At 32.6% G+C, this 12,818-nt stretch overlaps 1 protein-coding gene across 1 annotated transcript in view; it reads right to left on the bottom strand.

Annotated features, from left to right (window-relative positions):
- Window positions 1–3,462: 3,462 nt before the first annotated feature.
- The window catches only part of LOC136024919 (BTB/POZ domain-containing protein KCTD16-like), a 43,596-nt gene continuing 34,240 nt past the window's right edge, over window positions 3,463–12,818 (bottom strand). Inside the window, exons 2-3 of the mRNA XM_065700499.1 lie at window positions 11,188–11,347; window positions 3,463–5,448 (exon numbers count right to left, since the gene is read on the bottom strand). Of these exons, the coding sequence (XP_065556571.1) occupies window positions 11,195–11,347 (153 nt within the window). The 3' untranslated portion in view covers window positions 3,463–5,448; window positions 11,188–11,194. The remainder of the gene's footprint in view (window positions 5,449–11,187; window positions 11,348–12,818) is intronic.

Raw genomic sequence — 12,818 nt, 5'->3', positions numbered from 1 at the left:
GATTTGCCTTTGATAACTGGCTACAATGGGCCCGATCATCGCATTTGGTTAAGCAACCTGCTCAGTTTTATTAAAGCTGGATCTCTGGAGAAGCATGATGATTGTCCGGGGAGTAACTAAGAATTTCCCCAGGAATTTTCCTCGAAGACTTCGGAGTCTCACCTAATGACATTTGCTTGGTCGTTTTCGCTTGACATAAGGTGCTGTCTTACATCAGAAATTAGTTTTACCGTTTGAATCGGAGACAATAGCAAGCCTACAATCCCTCCACCTTCTTTTGGTTTTTGTAAAGTTGCATCCCTATTCTTATGAACAAAAGATAAACGGATACCTCATATAATTCAAGCAGTCTCATAAAATCAACGGAATAAATTAATTACACCGGCTCTGGAGACTGCGGTGTATCAATAGTCTAACAACCTGAAGCAGAATCTTTGCCAAAAGCTACAGTAGAAATCGTTATGATTTTCATTTGGGCTTTGTTAGAACTAAACTACAGGAAAATAAAAGGGATTAAAGATCTATGATGTCTGGCAACCGTCGGCGGTTGGGTGGGTGGGTGTAACCCCTTTTCAAAAGCATCTTTTGAAATATGGGGAGAAGATATATATATATATATATATATATATATATATATATATATATATATATATATATATATATATATATATATATATATATATATTTACTTAAAAAAAATGAAGATACAGAACAAGTTTTGATGTCTAGGGGGGGGCTGTACAATTTTGATGCTTTTTTAATTCTAAAATATAGGAAGAGGACTAAAACTTCTTTTGCTTCATTTTAAAGCCTTTATTTTATTTCTGTTGGAAAATTTTTTGTTGTTTGTTTGAATTTCAACTCAACTACCATAGTTGATTCCTACATTAATCTTTGACTTGAAACTCAGTTTCCCTTAGAAAAATCAGAATGGGCACTGAAGTTATGTACAAAATTGTAGAAAAAGCCAAGACAGATAGTCCAATTAAGTGGGCATCAAGTCACGATTCATTTTACCCCCTTCATTGCCATTATTACCGTCTCCCACTTATGCTACACCTCTCATGCATGTCACTACACAATACCGAACTAGAGTCAACCTTGTCAGAGGTTCTACCCTAACGTTCTTCACTTATATCTGAAAATTTTCAGATATAAGTGAAAATTTTTACGATGGGTCTCCCCGGGGAACACACGCTGGTTGATAGTAGTATACTTGAAAATTTTCAGCTCATGCCTGTCACTCCACAATGCCAAACTAGAGTCAACCTTTTGAGGTTCTAACCGGTTGATTCACGCTGGGGGAGTCAAGTTGCAATTATATTGACTAGTTGCAAATATATCTGCATTTATATATATATATATATATATATATATATATATATATATATATATATATATATATATATATATATATATATATATATATATATATATATATATACTAATGTTTACGAAAAGGTAAATATAGAGGACGAGAATTTAATTGAAAAGACTGAAGAAATACTTTTTAAAAATTTTAATATTAAAATAAATGAAAATGATAAAAAGTTCTCTTTCCTATATTGGACTGTAAAATTTCATAAGAAGCCCCCTAAACCACGGTTTATTGCTGGAGCAGCTAAATGTCCAACCCGCATTGCTGCTACTGACCTCTCTTTGATTTTAAAGGAAATTGTAAATAAACTTAAAACCTATTTTCGAAATTTAATCCATATTGGAGTGTTAATAATTCACTGCAGGTGATGATTCTTTAACAATGGTTTCAGCTAAAAGAATTGAGTCCTTCGATTTTGCGACAATGTATACTAATTTATCACTTAATGTAGTGTTTGATAATTTAAAAACTGTTATCAAGAAATCTTTCCTCTTATCTAGTAAAAGGTTCTTAAAAATAGACATTTATAATAAAAAAGCTATATGGACAAATTGCTTTAATACTACAGTTAACTTGAGATGTTACAGCTTGGATATGATTTTTGAGTTATTAGAATTTGTTTTATACAATACTTATATAAGATTTGGGGGTGATTTGTACAAGCAAATTGTGGGAATTCCCATGGGGGGGGGGGAATGCCAGCCCATTTATAGCTGACTTGTTTTTAAGTCAACTAGAATATAAATATATGATGGATAAGAATAATCCAATTAATTTAAAACATGCTTTGTCAAATAATAAAAGATATTTAGATGACATTTTGGTCTTAAATTGTAAGGATTTCATTGATATTTCTAAAAACATATATCCATCAGAGCTTATTCTTGAGCCTAGTCATGGCGCTGGTCATGAGATCATTTCTTAGATTTAAATATTAATATTTGTGATAATAATAAATTAAGTTTTAAAATGTATAATAAAACGGATGATTTTGATTTTGAAGTGATTAGTTTCCCATTCCCCGAAAGTAATATACACTCAAATATCACATATTCAGTGTTTTTCTCACAGTTACTTCGTTATGCAAGGATTTGTAGTAATTATATTGATTTTAAAAATAGATGTAAAATCTTAAGCCAAAAATTGATATCAAGAGGTTTTTCTGCAAATAAATTAACTTGGCAATTTAAAAAATTTAGTTTTCATTATAACGAACTTTTAAATAAATATCAAAAGAATTATCTAGAAATACTTAAAGAAATTTTCAACTAATTTCGGAGGTTCGAGAAATGTTGTCGCAGCGCCATTTATTTTGAATTGTGTTTCTAATTGAGCGGATTTTATTAAAAATTAGCCAAATGGTAAAGATGAATTCTATAATTGTTTAGTTCATTCAGGTTTTTTGCAATGTGTTAATATTTGTGATTTGGTAAAATTTATAATATTTAGTTTACCTATTGTTGCTAAAAAGAGGGATATATTAACAGGATAAGCTTGTTTTGGTTTTACTTGGTTGTTTTACATTTGCTGTTTTTTTTTTCTTTCATAGGCATGTATTTTGGGGGTGATACCTGACACGGGGATGCCATGGATATTCTGTGGTAGCCATAACACTGTGCTGGGTAGAGAATTTAAAGTGGCGAAACCCTATATAGGCCAGTGTATTCTCCTGATGAGCCCTTATGTTGGGTGTTGCCTCTGAATTATTTGTCTATATTATTTTTTCTATTGTTTGGTAAATGACGACTTATACTTATTGACGACATGACTGCCTGTCCATGGATTATTCTTTATGGTTGATTGTGTATGGCTATGCTGTTTGACCTAAGAGATTGTATGGATGAGTAGGGTTAAGGCCTCATTCAAGTGCTGGTCTATATTAATCACTAATTTAGGAAAACAGTCTTCCTTTTCTCCTTCTGTCTCTCTTTTTTTGTGTGTGTTTGTGCTGTTGCATTGGCGATTTCTCTTTTCATGATATATAATACTTCTCTTATATTACTATTTATTCGCTCGATTCTTCTATGCTCTTCATTGTGATTTCTAGATATCTTCCGTTTGGTAATAAACTTAAGGAAACGGCATAAATGTAACAATTTATTCCTATCTAGACACAAACAACAAAATCAAAGCATACAACACATGGTCCACTTTCAAAGCTCTTGAAAACGCATTAATAATGCTACAAATAGAAAGCGTCTCTCCTAATGCCAACAGACGTTGAGGACATTTAGAACCATCCTCTATAGACCTCTTCACAGATTCCAAATTCCTTAAGACTTCCATAGAGTTAAGCAATAATGCTATGCGTACAATTACACGCTTCTATGACGTTCACCGACAATTGATTTTTTTTTATCTTTTTCGCGGCAATTGTTCTCTTTTGTTGACAATTCTGTTCAAATGAGCCCTCTTCCGATATTCTGCAACTACTAATTTGACATGATCACTCCCGAAGAAAAAAATGAAAAGAGACACACCATGAATTTCTACTATTATGGGCCATAGGTCGCTTTTCCCTAGATTGCAACTATTGTTGCAGCAATAATACTTTCAGCTCACCCTATCTCTCCTGTTCTTTCCTATTGAAAGCTATAGAATCATTTTTGCCAAAAAATAAAATCTGTGTTGAGGTATATAGAAAATATTTCATATGATGGATATCCCTTGGGCTCAGTATCGGAAGTCTGTTGTCTTTAAATTACAAGTGGAAACAGGAACAGAACAGGTTTTTTTATATTCAATTTCTTATGATTTTAGCTTTCCGAAGCATTTTATTGGCGCAATCTTGAGCAGAAACTTTATATACCTTTTGAATGAATTAGAAGTCTTAAAATAGCTCCCAAAACTGACAAATAAATATATAGCCTAGTAATTATTACCAAAACTGTCTGTTTGCCGCATAATTCAGAGACTTCGCCAAGACGAGGGTTGAAGGGATCTAAATCCTTCCAAAAATTTTTAAAATTCTTATCGAAAGCATCAATAGCGTTGTGTGTGGTTTATTAGACGATTCATGATTGTTAGTGTCCTGAACCCCAAAAGATTAATAAGCCGGACGGCACAATTTTTTGCTTTTGTTTTGTTAGGTTATTATGGCCTATAAGAAAGCCTAAAACATAAGTGCAAATGTAAACAGAAGTTGGAATTTTTTACTATGGCCTATAAGAGAACATAAAATACAAGATGAAAACGTAAATAGAAGATAGAATTCTGTTTTAATTTTTTTCCATAGATTTTTTATCCAAGACTGTCGTGTTTTGAGCATAGCTGTTTATTCCAACTGGCAAAAAATTGACTGTATGGCCTTAGAATATTGGCAAAAATCACGACGAAAAGTGATAATCACAAATTTTTGCTGTCGCTACAAACAATATTTAAATTCATTCCAACTATAACTGCTAAATGCATGCCGCCAAGGGTCAAGTCATAGAAGAACAAGCCAGACGTGAATCGGCAAGTACTCCGGGGCCGTGTTCGGAGCTCATTCCCACCTCTCCTCCCTTTAAAGCCATTCATACAGCTTTTTACATTAAATTTTGTTTATATTATTTTTTTACCCAAGACTGTCGTGTTTTGAGTATAGCTGTTCAATCGAAACTGGCAAAAAATCGACTGTTATGTATAAAATATTGGCGATGAATAATTTCACTATTTTCGTGACAGAATATTAGTGATTAAAACTATTGGTTAATAAGCTGTATCTTCATAATAAGCTTTTAACTTTTTAATATGTTTTCTAGTGAAATTGCCCTGAGGCAGAATCACATAAACTAATAATTCCTGCTTTTTGTTGCAATTAAGTTTCATCGACACTTTCCAACAATGCTCACAATCTGTCTATATATTGCTAATATAGAACCAAACAAGTTACATAAATATTCCTTCACAAAATGCGCTTACAATTATCAATATTATAATGGCATGTAATTAAAAGTCACAATTAGATCAACTACAAATAATGGAAGTTCATTAAAAACAATGGAAGAAAAAGCATCTTCTACGAGTCTACCACTATAGCTAATGTGGAGGTACACACATACTTCTAATTCTTCTGTGTCTCCGCATCCCTGAAATAGAGAAGTATCTGAAGCGAACATAAGTCATTCAGAAGAAAACTTGACTAAGTCAATAGAAAACAATAGATAGAATCGATAAAATTCTAGTTTAGCTACTTTTGGCTATCTTGGAAAGGGGTTAGATTAGGATAATGATTAAATTAAAAAAAAGTTTTTTTTAGCTGAAAGTAAGGAGCGATATTAAAACTTAAAACGGACAGAAATTACCCCGTATATAAAAGGAGCTGTTCCCTCTTCAACGCCCTTGCTCTTTGCGCTAAAGTTTGACTCTTTTTCGCAACTCTACTTTTTAAAACAGTAAAAACTTTAGCGTAAAGAGCAGGGAGTTGAAGAGGAAACAGCCTCTTTTATATATACGGGGTAATTTCTGTCTGTTTTAAGTTTTAATGTCCCTCCTTACTTTCAGCTAAAAAAATTGTTTTTTTATTTAATTTCTGAACGTTTTTTAGTTAATCCATGTTTTGATTTCGGCTCTTCCCAGATAAATAATTAAAGCGAAATTTGCATATTTATTTGTTTGGCTAAATGGCTTTCCCATAGTTTTGATCAAATGATTTTGAGAAAAAGGAGAGGGAGGGGGCCCAGTTACCCTCCAATGTTTTGGGTACTTAAAAAGGCAACTAGAACTTTTAGTTTCTTAAGAACGTTTTCATTAGTTAAAGATATACGTAACTTACGAATTAGCTTACGTAACAAACTTCTATATTCGTATGTTTTTATTACGTATATGAGAGGGTTCGCCCACTCGTCAACACCTCGTTTTTTTTACACCAAAGCATAAATTTTGTCCCCTGAATCACAAAGGCCGTAGAATAAGTAGTTGAAATTACTAAAAATGCATTAGCGCAAAGATTGAGGTATTAGGAGGAGGTAAACCCCTTATATGCGTAATATTTTCTGTTTGTTTTAAGTTTTAATGCTACTCCTTACTTTCAGTTGAAAAAACTTTTTCACATTTATTTTTTCATTGTTTTTTTTTAAATAATGCTAGAAGATGCTGCGCCCCCTTCATGGAAATCTTCTTCCCCCGTGTCAAATTCCTCCGTGAAAAGTTTCCCCTGCATAACCCCCTCTTCTCAACCCATCCTCCCAACCAAAAAATCCCCCTGAAAACGTCTGTACACTTCCCAATAACCATTACTATATGCAAACAATGGTCAAAGTTTGTAAATTGCAGCCCCTCCCACGGGGATTTTGGGGAAGTAAGTCGTCCCCAAAGACATAGTTATAAGGTTTTTCGACTATGCTGAATAAAATGGCCATCTCAGAATTTTTATCCGACGACTTTGGGAAAAAAAATGAGCGTGGGAGGGGGTCTAGGTGCCCTCGAATCTTTTGGTCAGTTAAAGGGCACTAGAACTTTTCGTTTCCGTTAGAATGAGCACTCTCGCAAAATTCTAGGACCACTGGGTCGATACGATCACCCTTGGGAAAAAGAAAAAAAAACAAATAAACACGCATCGGGGATTTGTTTTCTGGCAAAAAATACGAAACTCTACATTTTTGTAGATAGGAGCTTGAAACATTGTACAGTAGGGTTCTCTGATACGCTTAATCTGACGGTGTGCTTTTTGTTAAGATTCTATGACTTTTAGGGGGTGTTTTCGTTATTTTCTAAAACAGAGCAAATTTTCTCAGGCTCGTAAATTTTGATGGGTAAGACTAAACTTGATGAAACTTATATATTTAAAATCAGCATTAAAATGCGATTCTTTTAATGTCACTATTAATATCAAAATCCCATTATTTGGAGTTTTGGTTACTATTGAGCCGAGTCGTTACCACGAACTATTTGAAACTTTCCACGATAAATCCAGGGCCAAAAACATACTCTGGGAGGGTATTGCCAAGCTATTTTATAAGCTGATTTTTAATCACTTTAACCTCTCCTAATTTCTAAGTCTTAGAAATTTGCCTACTTGAATTTTGTTTTCACAATAATGCTTGGACTTATTTGAATTTTTACGAAACAACATAACCTTCATTTTCAGTTTCTTTATCTCTAGGTTTAGTTTTGAAAATATATTTTCTGCTATTCAAGTAGAAATCTAAGCCATATCAATAATTTTTTCTTTCTAATTTTAGGAAATGTACTTGCAGATCTTGGAAACTGCATAAATTGAGATTGAGCAAAGTTGTGAAGCTGAAAATAGTTTTCTCGTGCTTCATATAAGCAGGATATCTATTTTGCCAGGTTTCATTTTATTATACAAAGATTTCTAAAGGTCATGTAAGATCAGTATCTTTTAGAGTAGAAGTAGGGGAGGTAGGTATCTCAAAATTCCTTCCCAGGATATAATTTTGTCTGTAGGTCCGTCCCTAAAAGTTTTATTTTCCTACCCTAACCCCTTCCCAAAATAGCAAAAAGTATCTAAACTAGGATTTTAGTTTTCAGTTATCCTTTAACTTTCAGTTGGATTCCTGTAATCAGTTTTCAGTGTACAGTAGAGTGATAAAGGATAAGGTCTAACCATGAGTGTTGAAATGAAGATTTGGGATTTTCCAAAGCCAGAGACTGAAGAAGATTCAATTCAATTCAAGGCAATTCAGTTTTTCCAGGATAAGGGGTTAAAAAAAAAAGCAGTGCGTCAATGGACACAACGTGACTTTACACTATCGCATTACAAAATATTATTGGGAGTTTTTGTATTAGAGTACTGGCGGTCTAGGTTCATCACGTTTGGTATATTTCATAAGGATTAACCATTAGGGAAACCGGCTTTTGTCTTACATTACCGTGCACACGGTAATTCTTGAGTGTGTTTCCAGCAACTGACAAGTACCCAGATGTTATTTGTTTTGAATTTGATACAATATCAGTTAAAATGGTTGAAAAAAAGTTACGTTTTAAGCTTTTTTTTTCAAACATAGCACAGTTTGGTGATTTTTGAATATTTATCTTCTAATGGATCTAAGCATCCAACCTACCCACCACTCGGCTGGTATTCACGGTACATTGTAGCTTCAGATTTTGCAAATGTCAACAAGATATATAAGCCAGTGTAAATAGCATTGAATTTAATTTCATTCCCAAAATCACTAATATAATCGTAGCACAGATTTACAACTGTTAAATATTATTGGAAGAATCACCATTATATTTGATAGTATTCCTCTACAACAAATTTAGGCCAAAAATGCTTATTTGGTGCTGTCTTGATTCAAAGATATTGCGTTTGAACTTTTTCTTATTTCTTTGTTTATTTGTTAGATACTTTTAGATGCTAGAAAGATACCGTTGATGTTTTAAAGATATAATAATGCAAATTGTGTTTGATTACTATTACATTTTGATCGTAAGAAAAAATATATAAAATATGCTCTTGTTCTTTACGGCGAATCGACCTGATTCTTATGCCAAATATCCAACGAATCTGAGAATTGTAATCACACTTTTCGCAAGTGTCAAGTTTTAGTTTCTAAAGACGGAATTAGAGCTAATTAATTTGAGGTTCATAGCCAAGTTAAAAGCGGGTGAACCGACCTGGTTCTAATCCCTAACATTCAATGAAAATCTGGAAAATACCAATAATTTTCATTTTTCTTAATGTTTTATTCTCAGTAAATTTTTTTTCATTCGATGGCTTTTGAATTTTTTGACAATTTTTTTGAAAAGTTTTGAAAAGTAAATAAATTTTTCAAATGAAGTTTTGTTACCAATTTTAAATTCTCAGGATAGGGCTGAGCTCTGTCAACTTGCAATTAATCTAAAACAAAACACTTTTGGCTGCTATAAAACTTGTTTCTTTTTTGTTGTAGTTTACTCCCCAAATACATTTTAGGAATAAATATGGTAACCCTGCTCCGAAGTTAAAATGCATGACACCACTGTTTTTTAATTAAAAATCTCAGCTGAATTCCAGTTAATATCTAATGAGACCTTTTGGCCGAAAACTATGATTACTCACAAAATAAAGCCTTGGACCTAATCGGACTAATAAGTGATAGGATCTGTCCATGGAGGATGGAAACTTTCCATGAAGGGGCGCCAGATTTCCTAGCATTATTTTAAAAACATTTAGAAATTAAATATTTGAAAAAATTCAACTGAAAGTAAGGAGCAACATTAAAACTTAAAACGGATAGAAATTATTACATATATGAGGGGGTTCATCCCCTTGTCCTCTTAATACCTCTTAAGTAACCTATAATGAAATCCACTCTATCAACAGCATAGACTTTTCTAGCCTGAACTGAAACTTCTCAGAAGATAAATTTTGAGTATTACACCAGAATACACCTAAGTATTCTACACCGATATTCCTTCTTATCCATAGCGTAGACTAGACCTCTTGGCTCAAGTTGAAACTTTTCATAATGTAGATTTCCGAGTAATGACTAAAGGCATGGGTAGTTTTTCAGCCCAGAGGGGTAATGTGAGTTCTTCCCCCTCTCTTCCCTCTTCACACTATAAGTAAACCTATCTTGATATATTGATCTTTTTGTGGTATAGTAAAGTACAGTAGGCTTGATAATCAATAATAGTCAATAATCAGCCACTAAAAGATTGTTCGCTACACCGGGATTTCTATCATGCAAGCCGAATATAAAAATCGTATTTAGTTGCATCACGCAATATAGGTAGAAACGGAAATATTTTTTTTTCCTTATAAAATGGTTATAGAAATAACTGAGGTAAATTAAATATTAGGATAAACTTTTAACAGTAACCTTCAAGATGAATAAAGCATGAAAAAAATAGATGAATAGTAAGAATTGCAATAATTGTAGTGAGAATGTTTATATAAAACTTCAATTCTACAAACGTAGTAGTCTTATGGATAAGAAACAAACAGCTTAGTTTTTAAGTTCTGCAGAAAACTTTTATTTTACATTCGGACGTTTAAGAATTCTAACGTTTTATCAAGTTCTATTAATTGAATTCTGTAGTTTTATTCCCTTGTGAAATTAGAATGATAATATGATAATGGAATAATATGTTTAAACACCTAGGACATCAAAACAAAACCATCGTTTGCCCCCTGGCTCCATCTTAGGTCTATTCGCACCTGAAAACCGGCATTTTCTATGAATTTTCTTTTTGTTGTTACAAGGATAATTAGATAAAAATCTCTTGGTAAAGTTTCTGTGGACAGTGTTGCCATGCTGAACCATGAAACAAAACAAAATAAGCAGAAAATAATTCCGTAAACTTGACGATACTTTTCGCTTGTAGATATGAATTTTTTATCCCCAGAATGTTAACCACACATTATTTCCTGTTTACGCAATTGGCTTGAGATGATTAACTTATTTTCTACTGATTTTTCAAACTTGGTCCCAGCTAATTGTCAAAATCACTTAACAGCATATAAAGGTCTTTTCAGTAAAAAATAAGTTTATGATTGTTTTTTAATAATTTAGATGTAACTGGTTTAAAAAAATTCCACTTGACTCATCTGAAGAATCGAACTTCATTTTTAATGTCTTTGGTTTTTCAAGTTACACACTTTAACGTACACCAAAGGCCTCAGAGTGTGGCCACTACCCGAAAGATCATGTTTTGTGATGTTTCCTTAATTATTATAGTTTAATATAGTTGCAATTGTTTTTCTATCATTGTGAAGAGTCTTCTCTAGCCCTGATATAAATTCATTCGCATGTATCCACACAGTGTCTAAATAGAAAAACATTAGGCTAAAAAATAAATTCAAATTATAATCAGATGCAGATCTTTTTGGGATCCATCTTAAATCTCCTATATGGAATAAAGAGAATTGAGCTGCGTACCAAGTCTTTAATTTCTTACGAAGACAAATTCGTTGTAGTGATTCCATCGATTTTCTTCAGAGTCCATACCAGGTTTAAGATCATTGGGTCCAATCGATGCTGTACCGGAGCCACAGGAGGCCACGCAGCTGAAGCCAGCCTCTTGAAGCATGTCAAAAGCCTGAAAATGGTAAAATTAGGCTATTATATCTAATAATTATCATTTGTTATTACCATTCGTATAATTACCATTTGGGTACTTACGTGTTATAGCGATCACACCCAAGAAGTAAAGTGAGTTTAATCCTAATGAAAAATACCAATATATAATGAAAATATAATACTTTAGTAAAGAAAAATTATGGAAAATACAACAGAGAATTATAGAAAGCAGCCCGCCCATAACGCATTATATTAAATAACTAACCTAAACTAGCCGCCTCTATATATTAAATATTTATATTTAATTAAATTATATATTTGATTACACATTTAATTATATTATATCAAGGGCGCAGGCAGAAAATTTTACAGGGGGGGGGGGGGCAGACGCCAAAATATCAGTGGAGGCTGGGTGAAAGGGAATATATTTCAGGATATTTTTTTGTAGGTATAAGTTTATTTTTAAATGCTTTTAGGGAAAAAAACTCTAAAAAAAGAGCAATTAATTTGCATGCAAAATGAAACAAAATACAGTGAATTGTAAACGACAAGGATTCCTGGCAAAGAGATCAATTTATTTAATCAAGAATATATATGACTGTTCTGTATTTAAGCTTAAAAGAAAACCAAACTCAAACCAAAATTACAGAAAGAAATATTGCTTCCGAAGTTTATAATAGATTTAGACATGCCTTTATGCATTTTTTAAGCCTTAGCCTTAGAATACCACGTTTCGATGTTATAACTGTCATGTAAAATGTATCTCTTTCATAAGAGGACAATTCTCCCCCTTGAACTTAAATCCCTTATATATTCAGACATTAAATAAAAATAGAATAGCAAAAGAAAAAAAAAATAAACTTACTATACAGCTGTCAAATTGACCCTTTTTTCTTTTTATTGCCCTTTTTAACTAAATAAAACGAACAGACTAAAAAAAATCATCACAAGAAAATCTTATCAAATAGTTTGTGATAAATAGCTGGAAGTAAACAGAGACTTGTACCAATATTGTCTATTATGACAATTGTCTTTATTATGTCTATTGACAATTACAACATCGTCAAATAAATATATGAATATGTTCGTTTTCAAACAGTTCGTGGTAACGAACTGTAGTAAGGAGCGACCCGGCTCAATAGTAACCAAAACTCTAAAAAATAGATAAAAAAATTTTATACCAATAGTTACACAAAAAGAACCACATTTTAATGCTGATTTTAAATATATAAGTTTCATCAAGTTTAGTCTTACCCATCAAAAGTTACGAGCCTGAGAAAATTAGCCTCATTTTAGAAAATAGGGGGAAACACCCTCTAAAAGCCATACAATCTTAACGAAAATCACACCATCAGATTTACCTTATCAGAAAACCTGACTGTAGAAGTTTCAAGCTCCTATCTACAAAAATGTGGAATTTCGCATTTTTTGCCAGAAGACAGATCACGGATGCGTGTTTATTTGTTTTTTTTTGTTTTTTTTTGTATTTT

This window comes from Artemia franciscana, chromosome 3 (genome assembly GCF_032884065.1).
Source record: "Artemia franciscana chromosome 3, ASM3288406v1, whole genome shotgun sequence".
Lineage (NCBI taxonomy): Eukaryota > Metazoa > Arthropoda > Branchiopoda > Anostraca > Artemiidae > Artemia > Artemia franciscana.
The sequence above is the reverse complement of the archived record's forward strand: the minus strand, read 5'-3'. Positions and strand labels throughout refer to the sequence as shown.